The 24,040-nt window shown below is 40.7% G+C and overlaps 3 protein-coding genes across 3 annotated transcripts; 2 read left to right on the top strand and 1 right to left on the bottom strand.

The window, feature by feature from the left end:
- Positions 1–3,703, top strand: LOC104432737 (probable GTP-binding protein OBGM, mitochondrial). The gene is made up of 6 exons (XM_010045255.3): positions 1–189; positions 837–1,100; positions 1,716–1,824; positions 2,013–2,095; positions 2,212–2,274; positions 2,357–3,703. The coding sequence occupies exons 2-6, from the start codon at positions 966–968 to the stop codon at positions 3,491–3,493; spliced, it is 1,527 nt and encodes a 508-aa protein (XP_010043557.2). The 5' UTR covers positions 1–189; positions 837–965; the 3' UTR covers positions 3,494–3,703.
- Positions 3,704–4,700: 997 nt separating this feature from the next.
- LOC104432736 (metallothionein-like protein 1) lies at positions 4,701–5,661 on the top strand. The gene is made up of 3 exons (XM_010045254.3): positions 4,701–4,862; positions 5,023–5,106; positions 5,236–5,661. The coding sequence occupies exons 1-3, from the start codon at positions 4,810–4,812 to the stop codon at positions 5,324–5,326; spliced, it is 228 nt and encodes a 75-aa protein (XP_010043556.2). The 5' UTR covers positions 4,701–4,809; the 3' UTR covers positions 5,327–5,661.
- A 3,934-nt stretch (positions 5,662–9,595) lies between these two features.
- LOC104432734 (glucan endo-1,3-beta-glucosidase) lies at positions 9,596–12,309 on the bottom strand. Its single transcript, XM_010045253.3, has 3 exons — positions 11,071–12,309; positions 10,024–10,336; positions 9,596–9,892 (listed from the first exon to the last, which is right to left on the bottom strand). Exons 1-3 carry the CDS (start codon positions 12,109–12,111, stop codon positions 9,741–9,743), a joined length of 1,506 nt encoding a protein of 501 aa, XP_010043555.2. The 5' UTR covers positions 12,112–12,309; the 3' UTR covers positions 9,596–9,740.
- Between the last annotated feature and the right edge of the window lie 11,731 nt (positions 12,310–24,040).

Raw genomic sequence — 24,040 nt, 5'->3', positions numbered from 1 at the left:
CGATGGTTCGATGGCGGTGGTTAGTACCGCGAAGGAAGCATCGCGCGGAGGGAAAAACCCCCGCCCACCATGTGTTTGATGGAAGTTTCGGCACAAACGCCATCGTTGTCGGGGGGTGTCGTAGGTCCCCAGAATCCCATCCGTAGATTATCCGACTTCTTGTTTGGGTAAATGGAGGAAAGCGATACGGTAGGAACGTCAGTCCGTTTCGTGAACCCAACTACGCCGTAGCTAAATTGTTAGTTCCTGCTCTGTTATGTGCTTGTTCCCATGCGATAGATGGTCTCTACTCTATCCAACTTTACTCCATTCTCCGACCCAAACATGCTATTAATCGGTCGGCATCGACAAGTGTCTTTGAAGAAATCTTGTATGTCAAACGCGTCATAGACACAAGGCTGGACCCGGGCCGAAGAAGAAAAGAATGATTATTTCGTTTGCCACCGAAATGCATGTTTGTTGGTTTATCACCTTCTCTTGATCATGACTGCACTCGCGGTGCTCGATGAATTGCTCCAAAGACACTTAGTTTTTTTGTCCCACGTCGCTTATCTATGTAATGCCTTTCACTCTCATTTGCATCGTGTTAGGGTCCCTGAAAATCCATATGGCACACGCAAACGGTCTGAAACGTCCCTTTGTGTCGCATTCAAATTGGTTATATAATGAAGTTTTGTCGTAATAATTTCTTTTCCCTGTCAAATTGCTAGTCCTTTGGTTTCCCTAGAAAGTGGGGCACAAAATTCGTTCACTGGTTTGAAGACCCTCGTGATGATTTTCCTGAGTCAATTTTTCCTACTCTTAACAAAACTTACACAACTGATCTTTTAGTGCAGATCTCGCAGCATGGGGTATGATTTAATGTAGCTGCCTTCCAGATGTTGGGAAAACAAAATTTAAGAGGATAGATACAACTTGTTATGTGGGAAAATTCCCCAATATAAGAGATAAACATAAGAGACATCATGTGGGCACGCCGTGTAAAACTCTTGTGGCAACCGGAAGGGTTGAGGACAACTTCAGAGGCACCATGGCTCTTGTTATCTTTGTCTTCTTATTCAGACTCTCCTGACAAGAAGTCTAAACCTGCTCCTTTGCAGGTACCCTTTCCCTTCTTTTCTCTTTCTCCAATTCACTTGAATATGTCATTTAAGGGTGGAAAAACTTCAATAAGTCGTGTGAGTTAGTGACTTGACAATGGATGGGAGCAGCTTCCATATTTTTCCATCTTGTAAGTTTTTCTTGGTGCACTGTTCCATTAATGTGTGCATGTAGATTTCAAATTTGAATTTTCTCCAAGGGTGATCCAATTATGAAAACCTAACGGTTCTCCAGTAGGAAGCTGAAGGATTCAGCTGCTTAGGGTCTTAAAACCATCTTTCTAAAAGACTTTTCTGTCTCTGTGGCTCTATAACTGGGTTGGCATTCTGTTGGGGCTATGTGGGCTATATGCTTTTCAGGAAGAACAAGTCATCATAAGACATTTTGTTGGCTGGTGTAGAATTTTCTTTGTCTGGAGAGGCTTAGGGGCATTGGTTCTATCAGCTGTTCGAACAAGAAACTGTTAGCAGATGATATGAACATTATAATAATTGCAGAAGAAATTTCATATATTGCAAACTTCATTCGGGCTTCGAAATGAGTTTAAGTAATCTCATTGCACAGATCCACGTGATTTGCCTAGCCTCAACAATCATGGCATTCTTTTTCTGTAGGAAAGGAAAATGAGAGACAGGATTAAGCTCTTTGCTAAGGGAGGTGATGGTGGCAATGGTTGTTGTAGTATTCGTCGAAGTCGACGTGATTCTCGAGGCCAACCCGATGGTATGTCTCCATACCATGGGATGTCTACAATCTTCATTGTTATATCATGTCATGTTTATGGATCCCGACATTCTTTTCATCATCAAGGAATGTACACGTGTGTATCAATATGAGAGATGCAAAATTAGGTTGGCGACTTCAGGAATTTGCTTTGTCACCACTGTTCTTTTTCATATATTGAACTGCAGGAGGGAATGGTGGGAGAGGTGGAGATGTCATTCTAGAATGCTCTCAGGCAATTTGGGACTTCAGAAGTGTGCAGCACCACGCAGTTTGTGGCTCTTGCTTCTACTTACTCTTTCTAGTGAAGTTCTTTTAATTTTATGAAACAGATATTTCATATACAGCTCTGGGAAATTTTAGTGATATTCCTATTGCTACATGCAGCATGGAGGTAGAGGGGGCCAAGGATCCTCAAAGAACATGATAGGTACCCGCGGAAAAGATAAGGTTTAGAGCTCTTAATTTTCTTCCCTCTGGACATTTATTTAAGCAAGTACATGCAAGTATGAGCAGCTCTTTTGTTTCCCAGGTTGTCTATGTACCTCTAGGCACTGTTATTCATCTGGTGGAGGGGGAAATTCCCTGCACGGTTGAAAAGTGTTCTTCAGAATTAGATCCATGGGAGCTTCCAGGTTCACTTGATGTTCCATCTGAATCTAACAGCCAACCTGCTTCAGATGATCAGAGTGGAGGAAAAGAAGATGAATCAGCACACACCTCTGTTGACACTTCTTATCGTACTGCAGCTTTAGAAAAGAGAGAAAACGTAGAACAATCTGCTCAAGATGCAGCGACTGGTGCTGAATGTCATCTTGCTGATTCTAGCTCATCAGGGAACAGCATGGAAGAGGAGACGGTGGAAGAGGAACAAATAAAGTACAACGTAGCAGAACTAAAAAAGCAGGGAGAGCGAATAGTCATTGCTTGTGGAGGAGCAGGTGGACTGGGTAATGTTTCTACCCCAAAAATCCCCCGAAAGTCTAACCTAATACATCAGTCGCATAGGGATGGTGCCTCTGATCTTGACCAAAAGGAAGGCTCGTTAAATCTTGGTTTGCCTGGTTCTATGGCCATCCTCATATTAGAGCTCAAGAGTATTGCCGATGTGGGCCTTGTTGGGATGCCGAATGCTGGTAAGAGTACTCTTTTGGGAGCCATATCAAGAGCTAAACCAAGAATAGGCCATTATGCATTCACAACGCTCCGCCCTAGTTTAGGAAATCTGAGCTACGACGACTTGTCAATAAAGGTGGCCGATATTCCAGGACTCATAAAGGGTGCACATGAGGATCGTGGACTTGGGCACGCATTCTTGCGCCACATAGAGCGTACAAAGGTTCTGGCTTTTGTATTAGATTTAGCAGCAGGGTTGGATGGTAGAGTGGGAATCCCACCGTGGGAACAGCTGAGGGATTTGATGTTAGAGCTCGAGCACCATCAGGAGGGATTATCTTCTCGCCCCTCCTTGATAGTGGCAAACAAGATTGACGAAGCAGGGGCAGAGGAAGTTTACGAGGAGCTGAAAAGGAGGGTGCAAGGTGTGCCTATCTATCCCGTCTGCGCCGTCCTGGAGGAAGGAGTAGAAGAACTAAAAGACGGTCTTAGGATGCTTGTAAGTGGTGAAGCATCAAACCGACTCAACACGCATGATATTATGCTCGAGTAGCTTGCCATCAACTGGCGTGGTTATCCATTGTTCTAGGCTTCTCCGAAGCACAATTTTCCTTACAATAGAGCTTAGGCCTCAGATAGGAAAATAACTTTTAGCGCCTTTCATACTTCTATTCTTCCGTGAACATATATAGAAATGTATCATAAATGACAACATTTCACCCCGAGGCACTTATATCGATTAGAGGTGCTCCTTTCATTGTTACTCATTCTTGGAAAAATGCCATCAAACCAGCGTTACTGAAGATCGTTCCTTCAATGTAGCCCGTGCTGGATTGATTTCTCCGGTGGAGCGTTCCACCAGGCAAGTCGTCTTGCCTAGTTTTTCTGGAAAAGAAATGGTGATCACTTCTATCGAATGCATAAGTCAATTTACGTATTAGATGATAATTAATCAGGCTATTAGAATTTTCAAGCTCTCAACCCGTGGCCGATCTGCCAAAAGTCAAAGTCATTATCATTCATTAAAATATTAGAAGTTTGGATATTTGCGTTTATCATTAGTTATGTATCAGCTATTGTAAAAGACTTTCGGCACGCCTCCGCATAAAGAAACTGGAAAAATACAGGTAACTCCAGCAGGTTCTACGACATCCATGAGGTCTCCAAGTGAAATGGTCCGCCCAACGCTTCGATTGAATATGCAAGAACTGAAAACGACCCTCACAAAGTCCACCTCTCGATCCGAACTTTAATATCGCATGCTCGCATCACGTATTTTATAACATTAGTTTAGGTGGGAGATTTTGTTTAAAAGTTGGAATTTGGAAAAAGATAAAATCCGGCGGGGGCTTTGAAGAAATGTCGAAAGGATACATCGCTTTCCTGATTAACATACAGATTGGCACGATTCATCCGTCATCACCAGCCCGATCCGAAGACAAAATCAGCCGGCATATCATAATTAGCAAAGTTTGGACAAGTTCCGCGAAATAAGGCGGCCAAATCTTGCAAGAAATTACCACCTATTCGGGATTTTTTCCCCCTCCTTATTTAGTCAAATCTCATTAAATTATACCGGGCAATTATAAAGGAAACGGCCGTCGGCCTTCCTTGGACATGGACGTGCGAATCCCAATTGGCTGAATGACGTGGAAGAGACCAACGAAATGGTCCCGGGCCATCAAGGGAGACGTAACCATCTCGAGATTCAACCACGTGTGCGGCCGATATTCTTCGCCGTTACCCCCACCGAGATTATAAATGGAGGCAACCATGGCCCTTAGTTTCACACGCTCGGTCCTAATACAGTGAATCCCATAAGCACAGAGGAACTCTTGTTGTTGCACTCCTCAGTTCTCTGATCGAAAGATGTCTTGCGGTGGAAACTGCAACTGCGGCTCTAGCTGCAACTGCGGCAGCGGGTAAATATCATTTCCTACGCGCCTATGCATACATCTGCTCATAGTTATTTACAATATACATGTACATAAAGCACGCAAATCGGCGCCGTAGTTCATCGTTGATGCATAAGAGATGAATCGATGACTTAGATGTGTTTGTTATCGATTGTCTTATGTGCAGATGCAAGAGGAACCCAAGCTTGGGTCTCTCAGAGACCACCACCTCCTCTCAGACCATCATCGTTGGGGTTGCTCCCGTGAAAACGTGAGTATCAATCACCTAGGGCAAGATTGCCAGCAGCATCTACTTGTGCTTATAGGGGTTATTGAAATGTTCGATGTTGATCGTGTGAACTCCAAAATATGGCTCATATGTCTTTTGCATGTGTCTCAGGATCCAGGGTGAGGTGCCAGAGATGAGCACTGAGGGCGGCCATGGCTGCAAGTGCGGATCAAACTGCTCGTGCGATCCATGCAACTGCTGATCTACTTTGATAAGAAAAAAGCTCTTAAATGTTAAAGTCTATTATGTCGTAAATGGTGTGCGCGTGTATCGAGTGTATCTGTGTGGTGAATAACGCCGGCCTGGGTTTCGATCGTACATGCACATCCCTTCTCTCCTGAGTTAGGGGTGTGCTAACGATGATGAATCCCAGGCCAGGCAACTGTTGTGCAAGATTATATGTATAAGAAGTTGAATGGATTTGGATGGGTTGTGAACCCTTTTCTTGTTTTTTCCTTTTCTAAACTTGTCATCTTCAGCAATGACGTGGAGTGCAAGAGTTTCACCGTTTCTCCTCAATAATAAAGCTCTTGTCAAGAAAGTCGGCTGCCTGAATATTTTTCTTTGCTAATGATAATGGCATGTAAAGCGACGCTATTGAACCGGGTGTTATTTGGTGGTTGGGCAATAGCGGCCGGCACGTCCTGGGAGGCCACTCGATTGGTCGTTCTAAAAGCCAAAGACGTTTTTCCACTCTCCGATGCCGTGGTGTGGAAGGCTTCACCAGCTCTCCCTAAAATACAATAGCTTTAGCCCAAAATATCTATGCTTGATTGAATACCCGTCGCTGTTAGTTACAACGACAGGTGAAAATGACGTTTTGAGCCGGGGTTTAGTTGGTGGGTCCACTGAACTAGCCAAGTTCGTTTTTCCACGTTACGAATCTATCACCGGAGGGCGGGAGCGATTTGAATTCCTCCATCGAGGCTAGCGGGATCAGAAAGATAAGTGAGAAATGTCCGACTAAGCTTTTTGATCATCCAATCCCCTAGGCGTTACCTATATTATGGTGTTAATGGATTGTCAAAACAATAATCTACTGGAAATTGGAATACTAAGGAGTTGAAGAAATGCGACAACCAACTCACAGAATTAGTTTTAACATTAAATTGCAACCATTGTTCATCATTTACTTTTCTAATGTACAAATTCTCTTTTTCATCATGTGTAGCTAAAGATGAGTGCTTCAAGTTAGAAAAAATTATCCAAAAAGTCTTAAACTTATTATACTTTTGTCAATTCAATTCTAAACTTTAATTTAGCTTAATCAATCCTATCAATCAATTTTAGTTGGAAAATGCTAATATGGACGCTGACGGTGTCCATAGGACCACTAATACCGACATGAATAATTTTTAATAATTTTTATTATTTTTCTCTTTTTCTTTCTTCTTCTTCTTCTTCTCCTTCTCCTCCTTCTTCTTCTTCAAATGAGTTCATCCAGTCAATTTTAGTCGGAAAATGCTAATATGGACGTTGACAGGTGTCCATAGGACCACTTAGTGCCAGCATAGATAATTTTTAATAAATATTTTATCATTTTTCTATTTTTCTATTTTTTTCTTCTCCATTCTTCTTCTCCTTCTCCTTCTCCTTATTGCTCCTTTCTTCTTTCGCTTGCTTCTCCTTCTTCTTCTTCTTTTCTTCTTGCTCCTCCTTCTTGCTCCTTCTCCTTCCTTCTCCTTCTTCTTTCTTCTCCTTCTTCTTCTCCTTCTCTTTCTCCTCTTTCTCCTCTTTCTCCTCCTCCTTCTTTTCCTTTTGCCAATGGTTGGCCTGTGACAGGTGGGCGCGGACAACCCTCGGCGAGGGGAGGCCTCGCCCAAGCCAAGGTGGCCTTGCTAAGCGACGGTGACATTGGTTGAGGTCGCCCTAGTCTAGTCAAGGGCCAATCTTGGTAGATCTAGCTTGGGCGAAATCGACCCTTGTCGAGCCGCGCTTGGGCAAGGGCTCCCCTCACCCCTTGCCCGATTGGGCCTCCCCCTATGGCAGGCGAGGCCAGCCAACTAGTTATGGTTGGTGGCCGGCCACCAGCAAATTGAATAAAATAAAAAAAGGCAAAAAGAAAAAAAAAAAAAAAAAATAATAAAATTTCAAAAAAAAAAATAAAATTTTAAAGTTTGTCTATGTTAGTGTGATGGTCTATGAGATACTGCCAACATTTATATTAGCATTTTCTAGCTAAAATTGACAGGTTTAGAATTGAATTGACAAAATTAAAAGGTTTATAACTGAAATGGCAATATGCAATAGATTTATAATTTTTTGGACAATTTTCCCCTTCAAATTGCATAGAAGAGGGTCACTTTACGCAGAGTTGCTCAGCCTTAGGTGACTGGAAACAGAACCTCAAATGATAATGCATCAAATAACTTTTTTTCAGGGCACTCCTATATCCAGCCACAAAACATCGTCAACCATCACTGACCTGAGATCACTAAAGTTGCTCGATACGCGTCCACTGACATTATCATTCGAAATATGCAACATCAATGACGAGACGAGCCTTACTTGCCATGAGGAAAGTCGAGAATTGGTCTAGAAATGCACCCGACAGCTTCTTGTTTAGTAGAGGTGATCAAAAACCTTTTCTAGGACGCTTTGATTTAAGCTGGAGCAGATGTCATTCCAGTTTGAGGAACGATCTCCTCGGTTTTTCCTCCTCCAGTCGATGACATTTGCAAAATAAGACGTCCACGGACCAGGGCATCACCGAGAGCAATATGGACTTTACATGGGTCATAGACTCATCACCGGAAACAAACTGCAAACATGACGCTCCCCTGCAAGCATATGCGCATCCACACTAAACAGCTCAAGCAATTTAAACTTGACCATATCAATCCTATAGTTGCCAAGCTAACACAACTCAACCTCAACGGAACAGCCTCCAGAAACCTAGGAGATTGGCCAATAATATGACGCCGTCCTTCCTGGACAGTAGGACAATCTACACATCAAATCCTTTTGGGGAATAATGTGGACCTGTTTAGCTGCATCCGACACAAGCTGCTTACAAGCTTAAGAACCCAGTGACGGAGGAAGTTGTGGTGGAACCGAACTAGAAAAGATCCTCGGCTTAGTGACTACCTCGCTGGTTATTCTTGACCGAGTTGATCCATGAATGCGCACGGCCTTTTATCTGAGAGGCCAAGTCTTGGATAGTGAAGATTTAACTTCAATCCTTCAAATTTCAAGAGATCCATGAACGATTGGTTTTGGATTCCGAGAGGGCTTCGGCCCGAATGAAAACGAGAGGTCTGGCCCGAAAACTAACCCGAAAATCCAGGCTTTTTTGTGCACCCGTAGTCTGAGGATTTCTTATAATCAAGGCGGGGGCTAATTCCAAAATAAATAGGAAAAAAAAAAAACCAACTTAGGTTTAATTTCCATTCTGCCCCATTTTTTGTTTAGAAAAGATCCCCAACTTTCACTCTACTCTCAAATCTACCCACATGTCAAAAAATCTCCCTTGTTTTTTTCAAGATGATTGACATTAAGAGGCTGTTACTGTTCCAATTGAATATGGGGGTATTGATGAAATGGTGGGTTTGGAATAGTGGATCTCTAACTAGTCTTGATGTTGATAATTGTAAAGAAATTGCCCCTATTTTGTATGGATAGGCAAATTTGGGATTAAAATGGAAGTTGGGGATTTTTTTTTTTTCACATCAAAAAATGTTCAATGCAAAATTGAAATTGGACATAGAGCTAAAGTTTTGTTAGGAAGTTAGACCAATCAAGGAGATCCATAAATTCTTTTGAATCTATTAAACGTATCATTTGGTTGAGATCTTAAACGAGAAGAGAAGCTATTAACTTAATGGCGCTAAGGTGTGACCCGTATCAAAGGCGAGACAATTACAGTAAACTAATTATTAGCCCGTGCTTTGTGCGGGACATCATTATATGTATGTAGTTCACTCGTTAATGATGTGATGTTTTGACATTTGAAGGAATATCATGTTTTATGAAGGCCCAAGATCAGTACAGGGCAAAAAGAATACGCTATGATGTTAAATTTTCTTACGTACATCAAATATATTGAATATAGACAAACTCTAATATAAAATAATGAAGTCTATATTTGAAATAAGCTTAACTGAATATTAACTATCTATGTTAACAAATAGATGACAAATCACCAAACTAAAAACTCATCGATTGGATATGGATCACGCCATAAAAGTTAAGGTAAACACGATGAACGTTGAAGCGAACACGTTTTAACTCCGACTCAAACTAATTATAACGTGACGATAAAAATAAAAGTGGGAACTCCGCATCCCGTTAAGTGTTTCGCAATTCAGACTTTGGAAGCGCAATCTATTCAATTGGAGGATGGCCCAATCATAACGTTTAGCCGGTTTGACCCGACTCAACCGGGTATCGTCATAGATCCGAATTATTTTGAAATCGCCGAACATATCCGTTACAGAAAAAGTGGGGTTAGTTGCGTGATCCCAAAAAAAGATGAAAAGAGGGGATGATTGGCAATTGCAACCCCCCAATCCACGTTACCTAAGAAGCCAATAATACGTAATTTAAAGCCGCGATTTGCTCCAATCACAAAAAGAGAGAGGGCTAACGTTCGAATTCCCTTTACTCTTCTTTTCCCTTCAAATTAACATAAAGTAGGCCAACAAAAAGCAAGAACCTCCCACGAACAACTCCTTCGATTTCCTCCTCGCATCTCCCGTCACCGACGACGTCTTCTTCTCTTCTAACCTCACGCTCGAAGCGCCCTCCGGATACGTGCACGTCTCGTAACCTGCCACGTCCCCACGTTTTTTTTTATATAATCATTATTATTGGGTGGGGGTAGCGGGTATTTTCTCCGTCGTTAGCCCAAACGCCGTGGTTTATCATCTCTTTAAAAGCAGGGGATCGAGGAGGACGTACTGGGATCGACGGCCGTGACCACCCCGGTCTTGTCGAAGTCGCAGTCGTAGTCGTGCTGCCCCATGGACTGGTAGTACGCGTTCATGGCGTACGCCGCGTGGGACCGCACCGTGTTCGGGTCGAAGCAGGCCCCGCCCGTCTGTATCGGCTTGCAGTCCACCTGGGCGCTGCACACGTAGTCTATGTTCGCCTGCAGCGCCTGGTCGCTCGCGTCCGACCTCGGCACGCACCACTTCTTGCCCGAGCTCGTCGGCGGCGCCGTCGGGCTGGGCTGCGCCGTCGGGCTGGGCGACGCCGGAGCGGGCCCACCAGCCTATAAAAAAAATGAAATAATTATTAATCGAAATGGCCGGCTCAGATCTCGAAGCATGTACGCGTGCCGTATTTTCAGCTGATTATGTTGCGTTCCTGTCTTTGTCAGGAACGTCTTTTTGACAAATGGCGCGAGATTCTCTCTCTCTCTAATTTTTTTTTGCTCCCGATTAAAACTTTCATGGACATACATTGCCCTCCGCTAGATTCGATCCAGGAATGAAACGAAATCACGGACCGACGACAATCTGAGCAAAAAGAAAAGCCGAAGCAAAAGAGCCAACGTCTCTTTCTGCGGCAGACACGTGCTTCGAAGCAAAAGCTGTCTTAATTGTCAGAGCTCGCTGCCGGCCCCAAATTTTTTTATCAGTTCACACACGAAAAAAGATAACAAATTCCGACACGCAACGCAATCTCTAAACGCGTCGAAGGTCGGAAACCACCGAAGAAGACAATGGTCAAATTTTCAAAGGTAAAAAAGCAAATCTTTTAATAGGTCGGTCAATTTTTGTAAAAAAAAAAGAGGTCGGTCAATAAAAAACACGTTCGCATTCCCTCCTGAATACTGATCCAGAAAATGTACCACTGATTGTCGGAGTTAATTAATGCCATTATCAAAATCAGCCCTGATACTAACAGTTTTAGCGTATTAACTCTTGGTTTTCTCTAATCGCGTACCTAAGTGCCAGTTTAATAAACGAGATTTGCAAAAGGGTTTAAAGGAACGGCATTTACCGGTTCGTTTCTCAGGATGCCGACGTCGTAAACCGGGGTCAGATCCGGCTTGAACAGCCCGTAATTTCGCTCCGAGGTCGACGGTTTCAGGTCCTCGTTGAACAGCGCGAAGACGTAGGTCTCGAACTTCCGGTTCGGCATCAGCGGCGTTCCCTTCCCGGCGTTCACGTGCTTCACGAGGTTCCCGTTGTACGACACCGCGTTCGCCATGTTGACGTCCGGCTGGTTGGCGTCGCCCACCGAGGGCCACCCGGTCTCTCCCACCACGATCTCCACGTCCTCGTAGCCCACCTTCTTCATCGCCGAGTAGACCGCGTCCATCTGGGCGTCGAACATGTTCGTGTAGTTCTTCCCCGTCGCCGCGTCGAAAATGCCGGCGTTCGGCTTGAACAGCGCGTAGTTCAGGGTCTTGGCGGTGAACCCAAAGAAGGGGTACGGGTTAACCATGAAGGCGGACTTCGTCTGGCGGTGGAAGTCCAGGATCGGAGCGAATATGGCCCGGTCGTAGCCGCGGCGGAACCGGCCGGTGCTCGGGGGCTCCGACGACGAGAGTATCCCGAGCGAATGCGGCGTCGTGACCTGGACGTTGGTGACGTTCACGAGCTGGAGGGCCGAGTGGAGGGCTTTCATGGCGGGCAAGAGGCGCGCGATGAGGTTCTTGTCGGAGGTGGCGAGGATCTCATTGCCGACGGCGATGCGGTTGATGAGGGTCTTGGGGTGGAAGGGCAGGATGTTGGCGGAGACCCAGGCCTGGGCCGCGGGGAGCTTGGAGAGGGAGATGATGTCGCCGTTGCCGACGGTGACGGTGACGGCAATACCGGTGCCAGCGAAGGCGCGGAGGATGTCGGGGTTGGCGTCGAAGAGCTTGACCCGGTCGATGGCGGTCTTGGTCCTGAGGAAGGTGGCGACTTGGGACGGCGGGGGGAGGTTGTCGGCAACGGTGCCGTAGTTGACGCCGATGGTGTACGCGGCGCGCGAGAGATGGGGACAGGCGACCGAGAGGAAGAAGACGGCTGTGGCGAGGGGGAAGAGATTGGCCATGGATCAGTCCGTGTTGCGTTTCGTGGAGGAAATGAAATGAAGAGAGATGGGGAGAGATGGGGGTTTAAGTGACGCAGAAGAAGAGCAGAGAGAGTAAAGCGGGATAAGCTGAAGGTGCGGTGCACGCGCTCGATGAAACTGGGCTGTCGAATACCGACCCGTGGGCTCCCACCGAGATCTGCGAGATGGGATGTGATCGGAGCAAGTGTACGGGCGGGATGGAGGCGTGGGCTGAACGTGCTCGTCTTGCGATTTGTCGCGCGGTGTCGGGTAACGTGGTTTTGAAGCTCTAAGGTCAAGGTGAAGTACTTAAATTTGGTTTTCGTGGGTCGTGCGTTTGTGTTTGCAATGACGGTGATTGGGAGCAGTCCGACGTGGTATTTTGTTGGTTCTTGTTTCCAGTTCGTTGTTGCGCGGGTTCGTGCAAGGGGACACTTTTTATTTTTTTATTTTTTTATCTAAATATAATTTCATCTTTTCTTTTTAATCTTTACATAGAGTATCGTAAAATACAGAAGTTTTAATTATATATAAATTGGGCAAGACAAATAAAATAAACCGAAGGTCATCTTTCCTTCTTGCTTTGTATGTATAGTATATATAATTCAAATATAGAAAAGATAGATATAGAGTATCTTTTCTTTCTTCTATATCTTTCGAGAATTTCTATTTTTACTAAGAATCCTGTTGTTTGATTGAATTCTAACGAATCCTTCGTGAATTTGTAAGAAAACTCAACTTAAAGTATTCTTAAAATATCCCGACCTTTAAAATTTACTGATATAGTATTTTATAAAACGTTGTTACTTTACATAAATTTTGAAAATTTTCATTCAAGAAGGGTGGAGATTTGATATCTTATCTTATAAGGTAACGGTCGGTTTTTCAAGAAACTAAACTTGATGGGTTTGGAAAAGTGGCTCCCGTCCACTTTTGAGCTGGGCCAGCGAATCAGCACCATGTCACCAGCCCACCAAAAGAATCCGGTGAAAAGCAAAAGCATGTGATTCTCAATCGCCAAAGAAACAAAGGAGTAAAATCCCATAGAAGATCTTCGGTCCTTATTGTGGCCCCCATGCGGTGCGGCCACCGCTGGCGCTGTTTGATTTGAAAACGTGTTTTCCTTTTCCGGTGAAGCAGGTTTTATTTCCAGGGCCGATTTTTCTCGCTTTTGAATTGCTTCCTGGCAATGGCCTGTCAGCTTTCCGAATTAAGGCCCGATGTAGACATGGGGTGCGTCTGGGAACCACTTCCCAAAAGCACTTTGGGAGTCCAAAGCCCCTTGGGACAAAATAAGGATATTTCGCAAAACACTTTGGAAGAGACTTAATGGCAAAGCAAGTATTTTTAAGGCTGAAAACCGAAAGCAGGCGATGACCTGCCTTGCCAGCTTTCGATGCCCACTTTCTCATCTTCACTTTTTTTTTTTTTTTTTTCCAAAATTGTCCTCATGAATTTTTTGTTTTTCCGGTGCGTGCCCTTGAATGAAACACTGTTCATCTTCTCTGGGCTGACGAAGCTATAGGGATGCCGCGACCTAGGCGATCGTCGTCGGAGAGTCGGGCGACCTCCGCGAGTCGCGGCGTTGTTGACGACCGTCGCCGCCGCACCGCGACCTCCGCAAAGGAGCTCGCCGGGGCCGCGCGACCCATTTGGTCGCAGGTCTAGTGGTCGCGACCAGATTTGGTGCCGGAGGCTCGAGCGGCGACCAGATCTGGGTCGTGCGACCTCGCCACCCCCGGATCTGGGTCGCGGCGGCGTCGCGCGACCCTGCCACGACCCAAATTCGGGGCGACGAGGTCCTCACGCGATCTCAACGCCTCGGATCTAGGTCACTTGGAGGTTGAGGCGACGTCGCGCAACGTGCGCAACCTCGCCACCCCAGATCCAGGGTCGCCAGAGGTCGGCAGCGGTCGCCGGAGGTCGCTGACGGCCGCTACCCTTAATGGTCAATTTTTTTTTTAATTTTTCTTTTGATAAATTTTTTTTACCACAAAATTCCTTTGTAAATGTAATTTCCCCAAACACCATTTTGCTCAAAGTACTTCATAAAAGCTTTCAAAGTATAATTTACCAAACACAGTTTGCATTTTGGAAAACACCTTTAACTCAAAGGTCTTTGCATTTGCTAAAAACTTTCCTCAAAAGTGGTTCCCAAACGCACCCATGATCTAGTTCTGCTACTGGGACGCTTGTAGGTGAATAACAATATGTACTTACCCTAAACCTAGATTAATCTATTGGCCTAATTTGTGCAAATTGTATTTCTCACTTTCACAGAAGACTTATGAGATAAAGGAAAAAGGAGACAACTATTTAAATATTTTACAAGATACCTCGTGGAGGGTAAGGTGGGTAGGACCCCGAATCCTGGAACCTACGTGTACTCGTTGGTTGCAATTTTTTTTTTTTTCAAAGCTCGAAATTTGTCTCGCGCCAAGACCTACTGAGTCAGATGGTTCTACAGGTTCTGCAGATTCTATGAGTTGTCTTGCACAAACCCCCAGTTGTTTTGATTTGTAAAAACAGGGAAATTTTTTTTTTTAAAGTTTATGCTTTTCCATCAAAATTTCAAATATTTTTCAAATATTTTTAAATTTATCAAGAGATTACATATGAACATATGTGTCAATATGTGTAGTGAGATTTTCAATTGCAGTTAAGAAAATGCCAAAGTACACTTATAGCGAAGTTTGAAAAATAAAAAACAAAAGGTAAAAAATAAAAACTACTCTGGATGGATCTGATTTTCGGCTTTTAATGAATTATAGCCTATTCTATAAAGAATTACCATTTTTCAACATCCTAGTTTAGTTGGAAGGCCATCTTTCAACTCTATAGGAAACTTTCTAGACGGCATTTCATTTGTGTAATCTCTTAAATATAGTGGATTTCATGATGGGCTCACAAGGTTAAATGAGTTGAGTACATCGAGCGCACACATACACTTTACCCCTATGACCCCTTGTCCATTAGCTAGTGTCCCTAACGATTATTCTCTTCCTTCTTCGATGACTTTCATGTACAGGTTAGTCGAGTTATCTACATTTCTTTTTTAACTTCCAAAATCGTACATTCTTTCTTCTGTTTTCCAAAATTTAGCAAGAAAATAAAGTTGCTTTTCAGAAGATAAATGGAAGAACCCTTTGCAATTTCTTTTTTTTGCCATGTGAAATTCTTCTGGTTGCTCTAATATCTAAAGGAACATTCCATTTGGAAGAAAGATTTTATCTTTTCATCTTAAGCGAGTAGGATTAACTCTCAGATAAAACCTTTAATTCTTAAACAAAGAAGTAGCTACATCAACAATTGAAGTCGGTTAGTGTCCCCATCTCATTTCAAACCAAGAAATCTTTCTAGTGGTGTGAGCAATGGTGCGTTTGGTAACATCTCTATTGCGGGAAATAATTTTTTTTTGAGAAATAATTCTTTTCTATTTCTATTCCTCGAAATAATTTATTAGTAACAACGCGTTTGATAATTAGACAACATTTCTATTCTCAAAATAGAAAAAAAGAATAGGAATACGTTTGGTACTATCTACAAATATTTTTTTTGTGCCTTAGAATTTTTTTAAGTTTTTAATAACTTTTTAGATTTCTTCTTCTTCTTCTTCTTCTTCTTCTTCATTTTTCCCTTTTTCCCTCTCTTCTTTCTCCTCCTTTGGTAGTGGCGACGACCGGGGGGTGAACGTGGTGGAAGGCGGTGGTTGATGAGTCTCCACCGATCGATTAGAAGAAGAAGAAGGAAAAAAAAGAAAAATGACTTATTTCTAGAAATTGTTCCTAGGAATAAGAATCTACTTTTTCTACTTCTTGTTTTTGTTCTTAATATATTCCCTAGTGACTTTTCTATTATGGAGAATAGAAAAATTACCTGATATTATCAAACGGTTTTTATTCTTTTGGGGATAACATATTTCTTGCAACTAACCTGCTCTTCCTTGGTTCTAAGCATAAATCCCCTCATTGACATTAACGTCGTGGTTTCATTTTTTAACTTAGTCTATTCCATGTGCTTAGATGATGAATCCAGTGCTGAGAAGATTTCTTTATCATCATGACTAATTTAGAAACCCTTAATGCTCCTGTTATCTTTACTCCATCCTCAGCTTCTTCTTCTCTTTCAGACTTTTGTGTGCCAAATACTTCTAAGATTAACTTTCTTTATGAAGTCTCTTTTAGTGATGATACAAAAATATCTGAAACTTAGCTTCCTCTTATGAACTCATATTCTGCTTTTGCTAAACCATTTTCATCATTTTCTCCCATACGTTCAATTTGACATCTTATTTGCCAAACTCTTAAAGAAGTGAAAAAGTACGTGTAGTCCTCCAAATTTGATCAACATCCTATTTTGGCCATCGAAAATGAGTACTTTGTTACTCTTCAAATCTCTTTAGAGTTTCCTAAACAGTGGATCTAACAGGGATATTCTCATAGTCCATCTTGCACTTACTTTCCATGGTCGAAAAGGTTTACCAGTTGTAGCCCGAATAGCCCTATTAAATACTCAATTTCTAGAATATCGGCATGCTTGTATTGATACTGTCCAGACCACATAAATGTTGGGACAGTCTTTGTAATCTTGTATCCAAACTTTAATGTTGCTCTTTCAGACCTTTAGCTGCTTTTCTTCTTGAAGATTTAAATTTAGTTTACTAGAGCATCCTAGACTGCTGATTCCATAGCAGCAACCCTCCACTACCAGATAGTCTACAGAGTGCGAAATCGCACCCTTGATCTTAATTTCTAGAATGGAAATGAAGACGCTATGTTCATCTCCAAAATGACCAAGCATCCTGTATCCATGTTCCCAAATAAATTCCTAAAGAAAAGTTGGCCAAATTTTTTCCGGAAACTTGGATTACCAATTATGAAAAACTGCACCAAGACAATAAGCCTCTCTAGTCCTCAGATTCTGAATTTGTGAGGAAAAGTGATGGTATCATTACCATCAAATTCGGCAAAGAAAATGAAGAGAACCCTACGATCTTCCAAACCTTGTTTATGATTGAATCTTGCGTTCCACATTCGATTTCTGAGCTAGATTCAAAAAAGCTTATCAAATATTTCTAGATTAATGAAAATCCTGTCAATTACTACAAAGATCGTTATGGTCATTATTTTTTTGATCTTTTCAATCAGTGCTCTTATTGTACAAATTCTCTTGATGAGGTGGACCCGACTACAAGGCCTAGGAGAAAGCCTCGAAAAGCAAAAGATGGTGTGTACCAAAGGTATTTAAATGGAGATTCTTTTGTTGATACTCTTGGAGAAAGCGATAAATTTTAGTTTATGATTTCCTGTGCTCCATCTTCACCACCTTCATATACATCGTCATCACCAGCTTTGCCACATTCGCCTCCTCCTTCACCCCCACATAGAAAATCAGTTGTTTCCCCATTTTACAAGTTAATCTTTAAGTGGGCAAAAAAACACTCATGCCCACTTGCACCTCCAAATGAAATACCACCCAGCCAGGAAAATAAGGTTAACCCATTTATTTCTATGTTCAAAGAGGCAGATTTTCCTCCTATTGTCCGAGAAAGTTCTGGATTTTTTTTCCTAGCCACTAAAGAATTTATCGATCCATAGGGAAGATATCATCATGTTCCAAATATTCCTACTCTAACTGATAAGGATGAACATGGAAGGTAAAAGAGAACTTTTGTTGCCAAAACTATTTTGAATTGGCAATCAAAAACTCTTTTGACACACAGTAATGCTTTCAAAACGATTGACTCCAAAATTGTTGAAATACAAAAAGGTCTCAAGAGATATGATAAAACTACCAAGAAGATGCTTTCAGATTTACAAAAAAGGTTTCACACCTTTGAATCTGGACAGCCCTTGGGATATCATCATCTCGAAAGCCCAAAGACTGAAATAGAGAAACTCAAAAGGCAAAGTCAATTTTTTGAAGAAGGAAGATTCAAACCTTCTGATCCATTCTCTGCCTTGCTAAAAACCGAGTATTCTCTTCCATCCCCAAATACTTTAATCTTTGCTACAATCACAAAAACTTATTCCAAATGAAATAACATTGATATGGTAAAGATGAGAAATCGCCTCAAAGAAATGAATAAGCTAAAGAAAGAAAAAGGGAAAGAATAATTTTCTCGAGAAATTCTTGACTTCTACAAGGGAGAAGTCAGATCAAATGATGCTATCTACCTCGTTAGAATTATTCTTGAGAGATCTGAGAAATCACAAAGAAAGATAACTTGATCCTACTATCCTGAAAGATAAGATTAAGCCTTCTCCAAATTTGATTCTTCCTATCAATTCAGATTTAGACTTAGAACCAGATTCGGTATCTCTTTCATCATTCTCCTCTTTTTCCATCCTTGCTCTTGAATCCTTTCCCATTGTACCAGCGACTTCTTCGTTATTTATGGCTGACTTGCTAGATCAAGAAATAGAATCAAGTCTTTATGAATCAAATGTTATTTAGCTAAATAACCCATCCTACTTTCTCCAAATAGTTCCTTACCCTTAATGATATCTCCTATTCCAAATGGCCAGAAAGATTTGAAGAATTCTATTCTTGGCTAAACACTAAAGCTCTCACCGATCAAGACAAGTATAATGTCTTTTCTAAATTTGTCACAAGGTTTATAGGTAATCTTAAACACCGGTGTCAATAAATTCCAGAGTAAGACTAAGTTCAATTTTTGTTCTTGATAGATTTTGGTCAGACTATTGCCTTCATTTACCACTTTTTCGTTGGCAAACCCATTGATTTCCATGAGCTCAAAAGGAGAGAGAGTTTTGAAAGAAAATGCTACTCTCTTGAAAAAAGGCATCTCGACATATATTATCGAGAAATGATCAAACTCTTTTATGGCCTTGGAACTAATACAAACCTGAAGTAGGTTTTCCTAGCCTTTATTCCTAGAGAGCTCTCTTGGCAAGTTAAGAGATCCTTTCTAACAAACAAATGAGAATTGCGGATATTCCCTTTGGAAAAATACAAGAAATCCATCTCTACCTTGGTGATCTGTGCCTCAGACGCTAGATGACGAAAACTTACATCAGAGACAATCGAGAGCTTGATAGTGCCTACTCACACTAGCATCTAAAGATCAAATGTTCTAAAAAAGATTGCGATGACACCTATGGAAAATATTCCGAAAAAGAAGAAGAAACATTTCAAGAAGTACAAAGTTGGAAGGTCGAAGCATGGATCTAAGCACTTCTGGAGAAAGAAGAAATGTCGATTCCTGCAAAAAAGAAAGATCACTCAGACTGTAAGAAATCAACTTGATACTTCATCTACAATAAAAATGGTCATTTCATCAAAAATTGCTCTAAGGCAAGAAAATGTCAAAACCACTTGATGCACCACGTTGAAATTGAAATTAGTGTTTCGCTTGAAGATGATGATGTTGAATCATTGTTTTTTATTAATAAAGATCTATATGAGAAAACTTTTTGTGTCATTCCTTACTATCAAACCCCTAGTGAAACCGATTCTAATTCAAATTCCGAAGATTTTTTTTCATATATCCCTCACCTCTTTAGACCAAGACCCTATTATATATTCTAGTCAAGTTCATTGTCCTCATTCTCCTATAAAACTCTCCACCTCAAAGTTTGCTAAACCAATCACCGTTATTGCTCTTATAGATGCTAGTGCTAGTTTTTCAATTCTAGACACTAAAATTCTTCATGAAGAATACTAGACTTCTTGTGCTCGGTATTTTAATTCTACATCATGAGACACCTTTTCTATAAATATGCATACTACACCAGTAACCATTCAGTTCTTCCCCTATTATTCTACAACCACTAAAATATTTGGATCTAGTCTTTCTAACAAAAATCTGATCATTGGTTCGGACGTCATGACCTAAATTTCCCAACTTCGAATTGTTCCTAGAAAAAAAGGGCTTAAGTATAAGGATTAATTCTCTAAATTTGTCAATATCCAAAGGTTTTTCTCTATTCAGATGAGTTTGTTAGATTTTAATTATGCAAAAATCATTGGAAGCCTGTTCGAAATTTCACTCTGGCTTCTCTTAAAAGTATCCTCATCCTTTGAGGAAAAATTCAGAGTTTTTTGTTCCCCTCCTATTAAAAAGAATGAAGACATAAATTACCAAAGTGAGTCATATTAGAATGAACCCAGAATATCTTGTTTTTATTCAAAAGGAATGCTCAGAGTTACTATAGTAACACCTTATTGAAATCTCAAATTTGCAATTGGCTTGCAAAGCTTTTTATGTTAATAAACGAGCCTAGCAAAACCAAGGAAAGATGTGACTGGTGATCAACTACCAACCCCGCAATCTCTTCCTTTAAGATGATAAATTTCTTTTACCCTCTCGAAATTCTCTTTTTGCTGGATTTTCCAAAGCTCACGTCTACTCCAAATTTGACCTCAAGCTGAATTCTGGCAACTGGACATTCATCTTGAAAATAGACCAAAAACGGGATTATGTATTCCAAACCAGCGTTTCCAATAAAAAGTTCTTCTTTTTGGCCTCAAAGTGGCTTTTTCTTTTTTCCGGAAGGCTATGTGCCGCATTTTTCAGCTAATCCTATTTAATGTGGTGATTTAGATTGATAAATATTACTTTACATGTCTGACGAAGAATCTCACTACCAGCTCCTCGAACAATTTACAGATATTGTAAAAAAAAATAAAATGAAATCATGCTTTCTCAAAGAAATATGAACATTGTCCAAATAGAAATTGATTTCTTGATATGCACCTCAACAAAAGCATATACTATCCATGGCTACACATTGCTCAGGAATTGTTGAAATTTCCAGAAGAAAATTTCACGACAAAGCAAGTTCAGTAATTTATTGAGATAATCAATTATCTTAGAGATTTTATTCTGAACATTGCAAAACTATTTATCCCGTTGCAGTTGATGTTGAAAAAAAATCATCCACCTTAGAGTAAGACTTAAACTAATGCAATGGCAAAACTAAAGGAAGTCATGCAGACTCTTCCCCCATTGCAAATACCATCTATTAGGAAAAGAGTCCTCTAGACTATTGTTAGTGATGAGTAATGGGTAGCCATATTGTTTAAAGAAATTGAGAGCAAGCGACAACTTTGCGCTTATAGAAATGAAAAGTTTTCTCAAACTAAAATGCATTATCATTCTACTTTCAAATAAATATTAGCAGTAAAAAATTGAATAAAAAAATTTAAATTACATCTCCTTGGCCATAATTTCTTAGTAGAATTGGATACATCATCTTTTCCTTAGATGACCAAATTCGAGCAAAAACAGATTCCTCATTCCCAGCTACTGCGATAGGCTGAATGGTTTTCAAAATATTCTTTCGAAACCAAACATATTGCAGGAAATAAGAATGTACTTGCTGACTTTCTCTCCAGATCAAAGGCTCTAGCCGAAATTAACATGTACATTTTAAAGCATCATTTTCCTCAGGAAGAATAATACAAGATTGAAAGAACACGAGATTGGCCAAGTCTGAAGTATCCCTAGAAGATTGTTGAACAAATCCAGAACGACAATCTCATTGAAGATCTTGATAACCTCACGTGCCAATGTCATACAGACTTCTCGAGATACCATAGATGCTCAATTATTTATCCCTACAGATTAAACTCTAGGTATCCATTCATACATCCATTAATCTAGAAAGAAGATGATTTTCCTAACTAACTATATGGTTGTTTTGGTACTAAGTACTTAATAACTATTGAGTTCCCTACCAGAAAGTTCATTGTCAAGTTAATCAAGTTGATTGCGCTTTGGCGAAATGAGGGAAATGAAAGCGACATGAACCTCTTGAATATTTAATTAATTGGTTTTATCCTCCGACTTATTCGAAATGCCTCTTCCTCCAAGACTAAGAGATGCCCCTTGAGTAGAGCTAGAGTTACACAGTGGTATTTTCCTGTGACCATTGAATTTTGTGCAAAATAATGATACCCTCACCAATGCACCGAAAAGAATAGGAACCATCACCTACAAGCCTCAATCACATCTTCAGGAAGCTCGTATCTACAATAAATTTCCCAATTGTGTTGGATCCGTCAAATACAATTATAAAGAACTCCATAAAGTCCTATGCCAAGAAAATCACACCATTCTTTAAGAAATATGGCATTACTCAACATTTGTCCCATTGGACCACTATTATCTTGCACTTGAAGCTAAACAAACACTTGCAAAATTCAATCGAGCACAAAAGCAAGCAAGAACACCTCCTCAATCATAAGAGCAAGAAATGACGAACACGGATGTCTTGCACAGTCCTCTCAAGAATCTTATGCTCAAGCATCCCATGACCAATGGGGAGGGCCTGTCGCGACCAATTTTTTTTAGGGGTGAACCACCTATGGTTTGGCTAATGGATTGTTAAGCCTAGACTTAACTCGGGCTCTCCCAAGCCCATACCAATTCGCGACTTAGGTTTGAATTGTTAACATGCAATTGATTTTCAATTAGGAGTCGCCACTAATCTATTTTTGGTGGGTCGATTAGAAACCCAAGTAAAATAACGGGAGAATTATTTTACTCCTACGAACCAGAGATTATGGGTACGGGGACTTGGTTACGCTAGAATTCTCTAACGCCCTTTCGGTACCTTTCTTTTTATTTTGAAAAATGTTTGGCAAGCAGTTTGGATTGATTTTAAATCTATTTCCCTAACATGTGAGGTGATCATACGGGTGTGCAAACCACCAATTTAACACTCAAGTAAAGCAGAAAATAAATTGCAGGACTTACCTCAAAGCAACGAAAGTATCTGCAATGTTAAATTAAAATCCACATCAACAACCCTAGATATGGTTTCTAATCAACAAGCAATTTTTATTTTGTTTTTGCTTAATTAATGAAAATCATGCAATATGCAATGCATGCCACTAATTTAACATGAAATGATATGACATGGCAATATGACTTAGCTATATGACCTAAGCAATATGACATAAATAAGTATGTAGTCTATCTTGAAGCATGAGATGGATTTATTCTAAAAAATAATTTTTTGTATTTTCCATGAGATTCGAAATTAAAGAAATGCAACACTTAAATATGCAATCTAAATTAATCTAATAACTTAATTCTAATGACTGGCAATTTCTAATTAAATGCATCTAACAAAAATCACTAAATGACGTGCATTGTATGAACCTAATTCTATATGATGTGCACATGGTTTTTATTCTAAATAAGCATGCAATTTATCCTAATATGCAATGGCGTGCAAAGAATGCCCTAATTCTAATTTTTTCTTTTTCTTTTATGAAATTCGAAATTGAAATTGCCAAATAATTAAACGTGCAATTCAGATTTAAAACTAACATCCTAAATGAATGCATTTTTTTTTTTTTTTCTTATTTAAGGAATTCGAAGTAAATAAATTTCTTATTCTAAACATGCAAAATAACCCTAAAACAAGTAATATTCTAACGTGAACCTAATCTAACTCAAATGTTTTATTTTTTATTTTTTCCTTTTACGAGAGCAAACAAATAAAGGCATCAAGAATAGCACGGCACCAAATCAAGCAAGATATCATCCATGTCCATTTAATTTTGGGAAATAAATTGACGTATCGTATCTCGTGCATGAGATCGGATTGGCCAATTTTTAAATAAAATCACGAATCGTATCTCGAGCATGAGATCGGATTGGTGATTTTTCCGTACGATTGCGGGTCGTTTTTCGAGCGTAAAATCGGACCGTCAATCATATGTACGTTGCGAAATTAGGAAAATTTCCTAATTTATGAGGGATCAAGAAATCTCTTGGATATGGCAATATCAATCAAATATTCAAACAACATCACAATTCTACAGATTGGGCAACAATAACGAATTAATCAAAATTCTTACCTGATTCACGATATCACGCGGATAATGCTTCCAAGTTAGAACCAACGCCCGTAACCTTCAGGGAGACTTGCCGAGGATGCTGGATACTCGTTAG

The sequence above is a fragment of the Eucalyptus grandis genome, chromosome 2, assembly GCF_016545825.1.
Source record: "Eucalyptus grandis isolate ANBG69807.140 chromosome 2, ASM1654582v1, whole genome shotgun sequence".
In the NCBI taxonomy this organism is placed as follows: domain Eukaryota; kingdom Viridiplantae; phylum Streptophyta; class Magnoliopsida; order Myrtales; family Myrtaceae; genus Eucalyptus; species Eucalyptus grandis.
The sequence above is the reverse complement of the archived record's forward strand: the minus strand, read 5'-3'. Positions and strand labels throughout refer to the sequence as shown.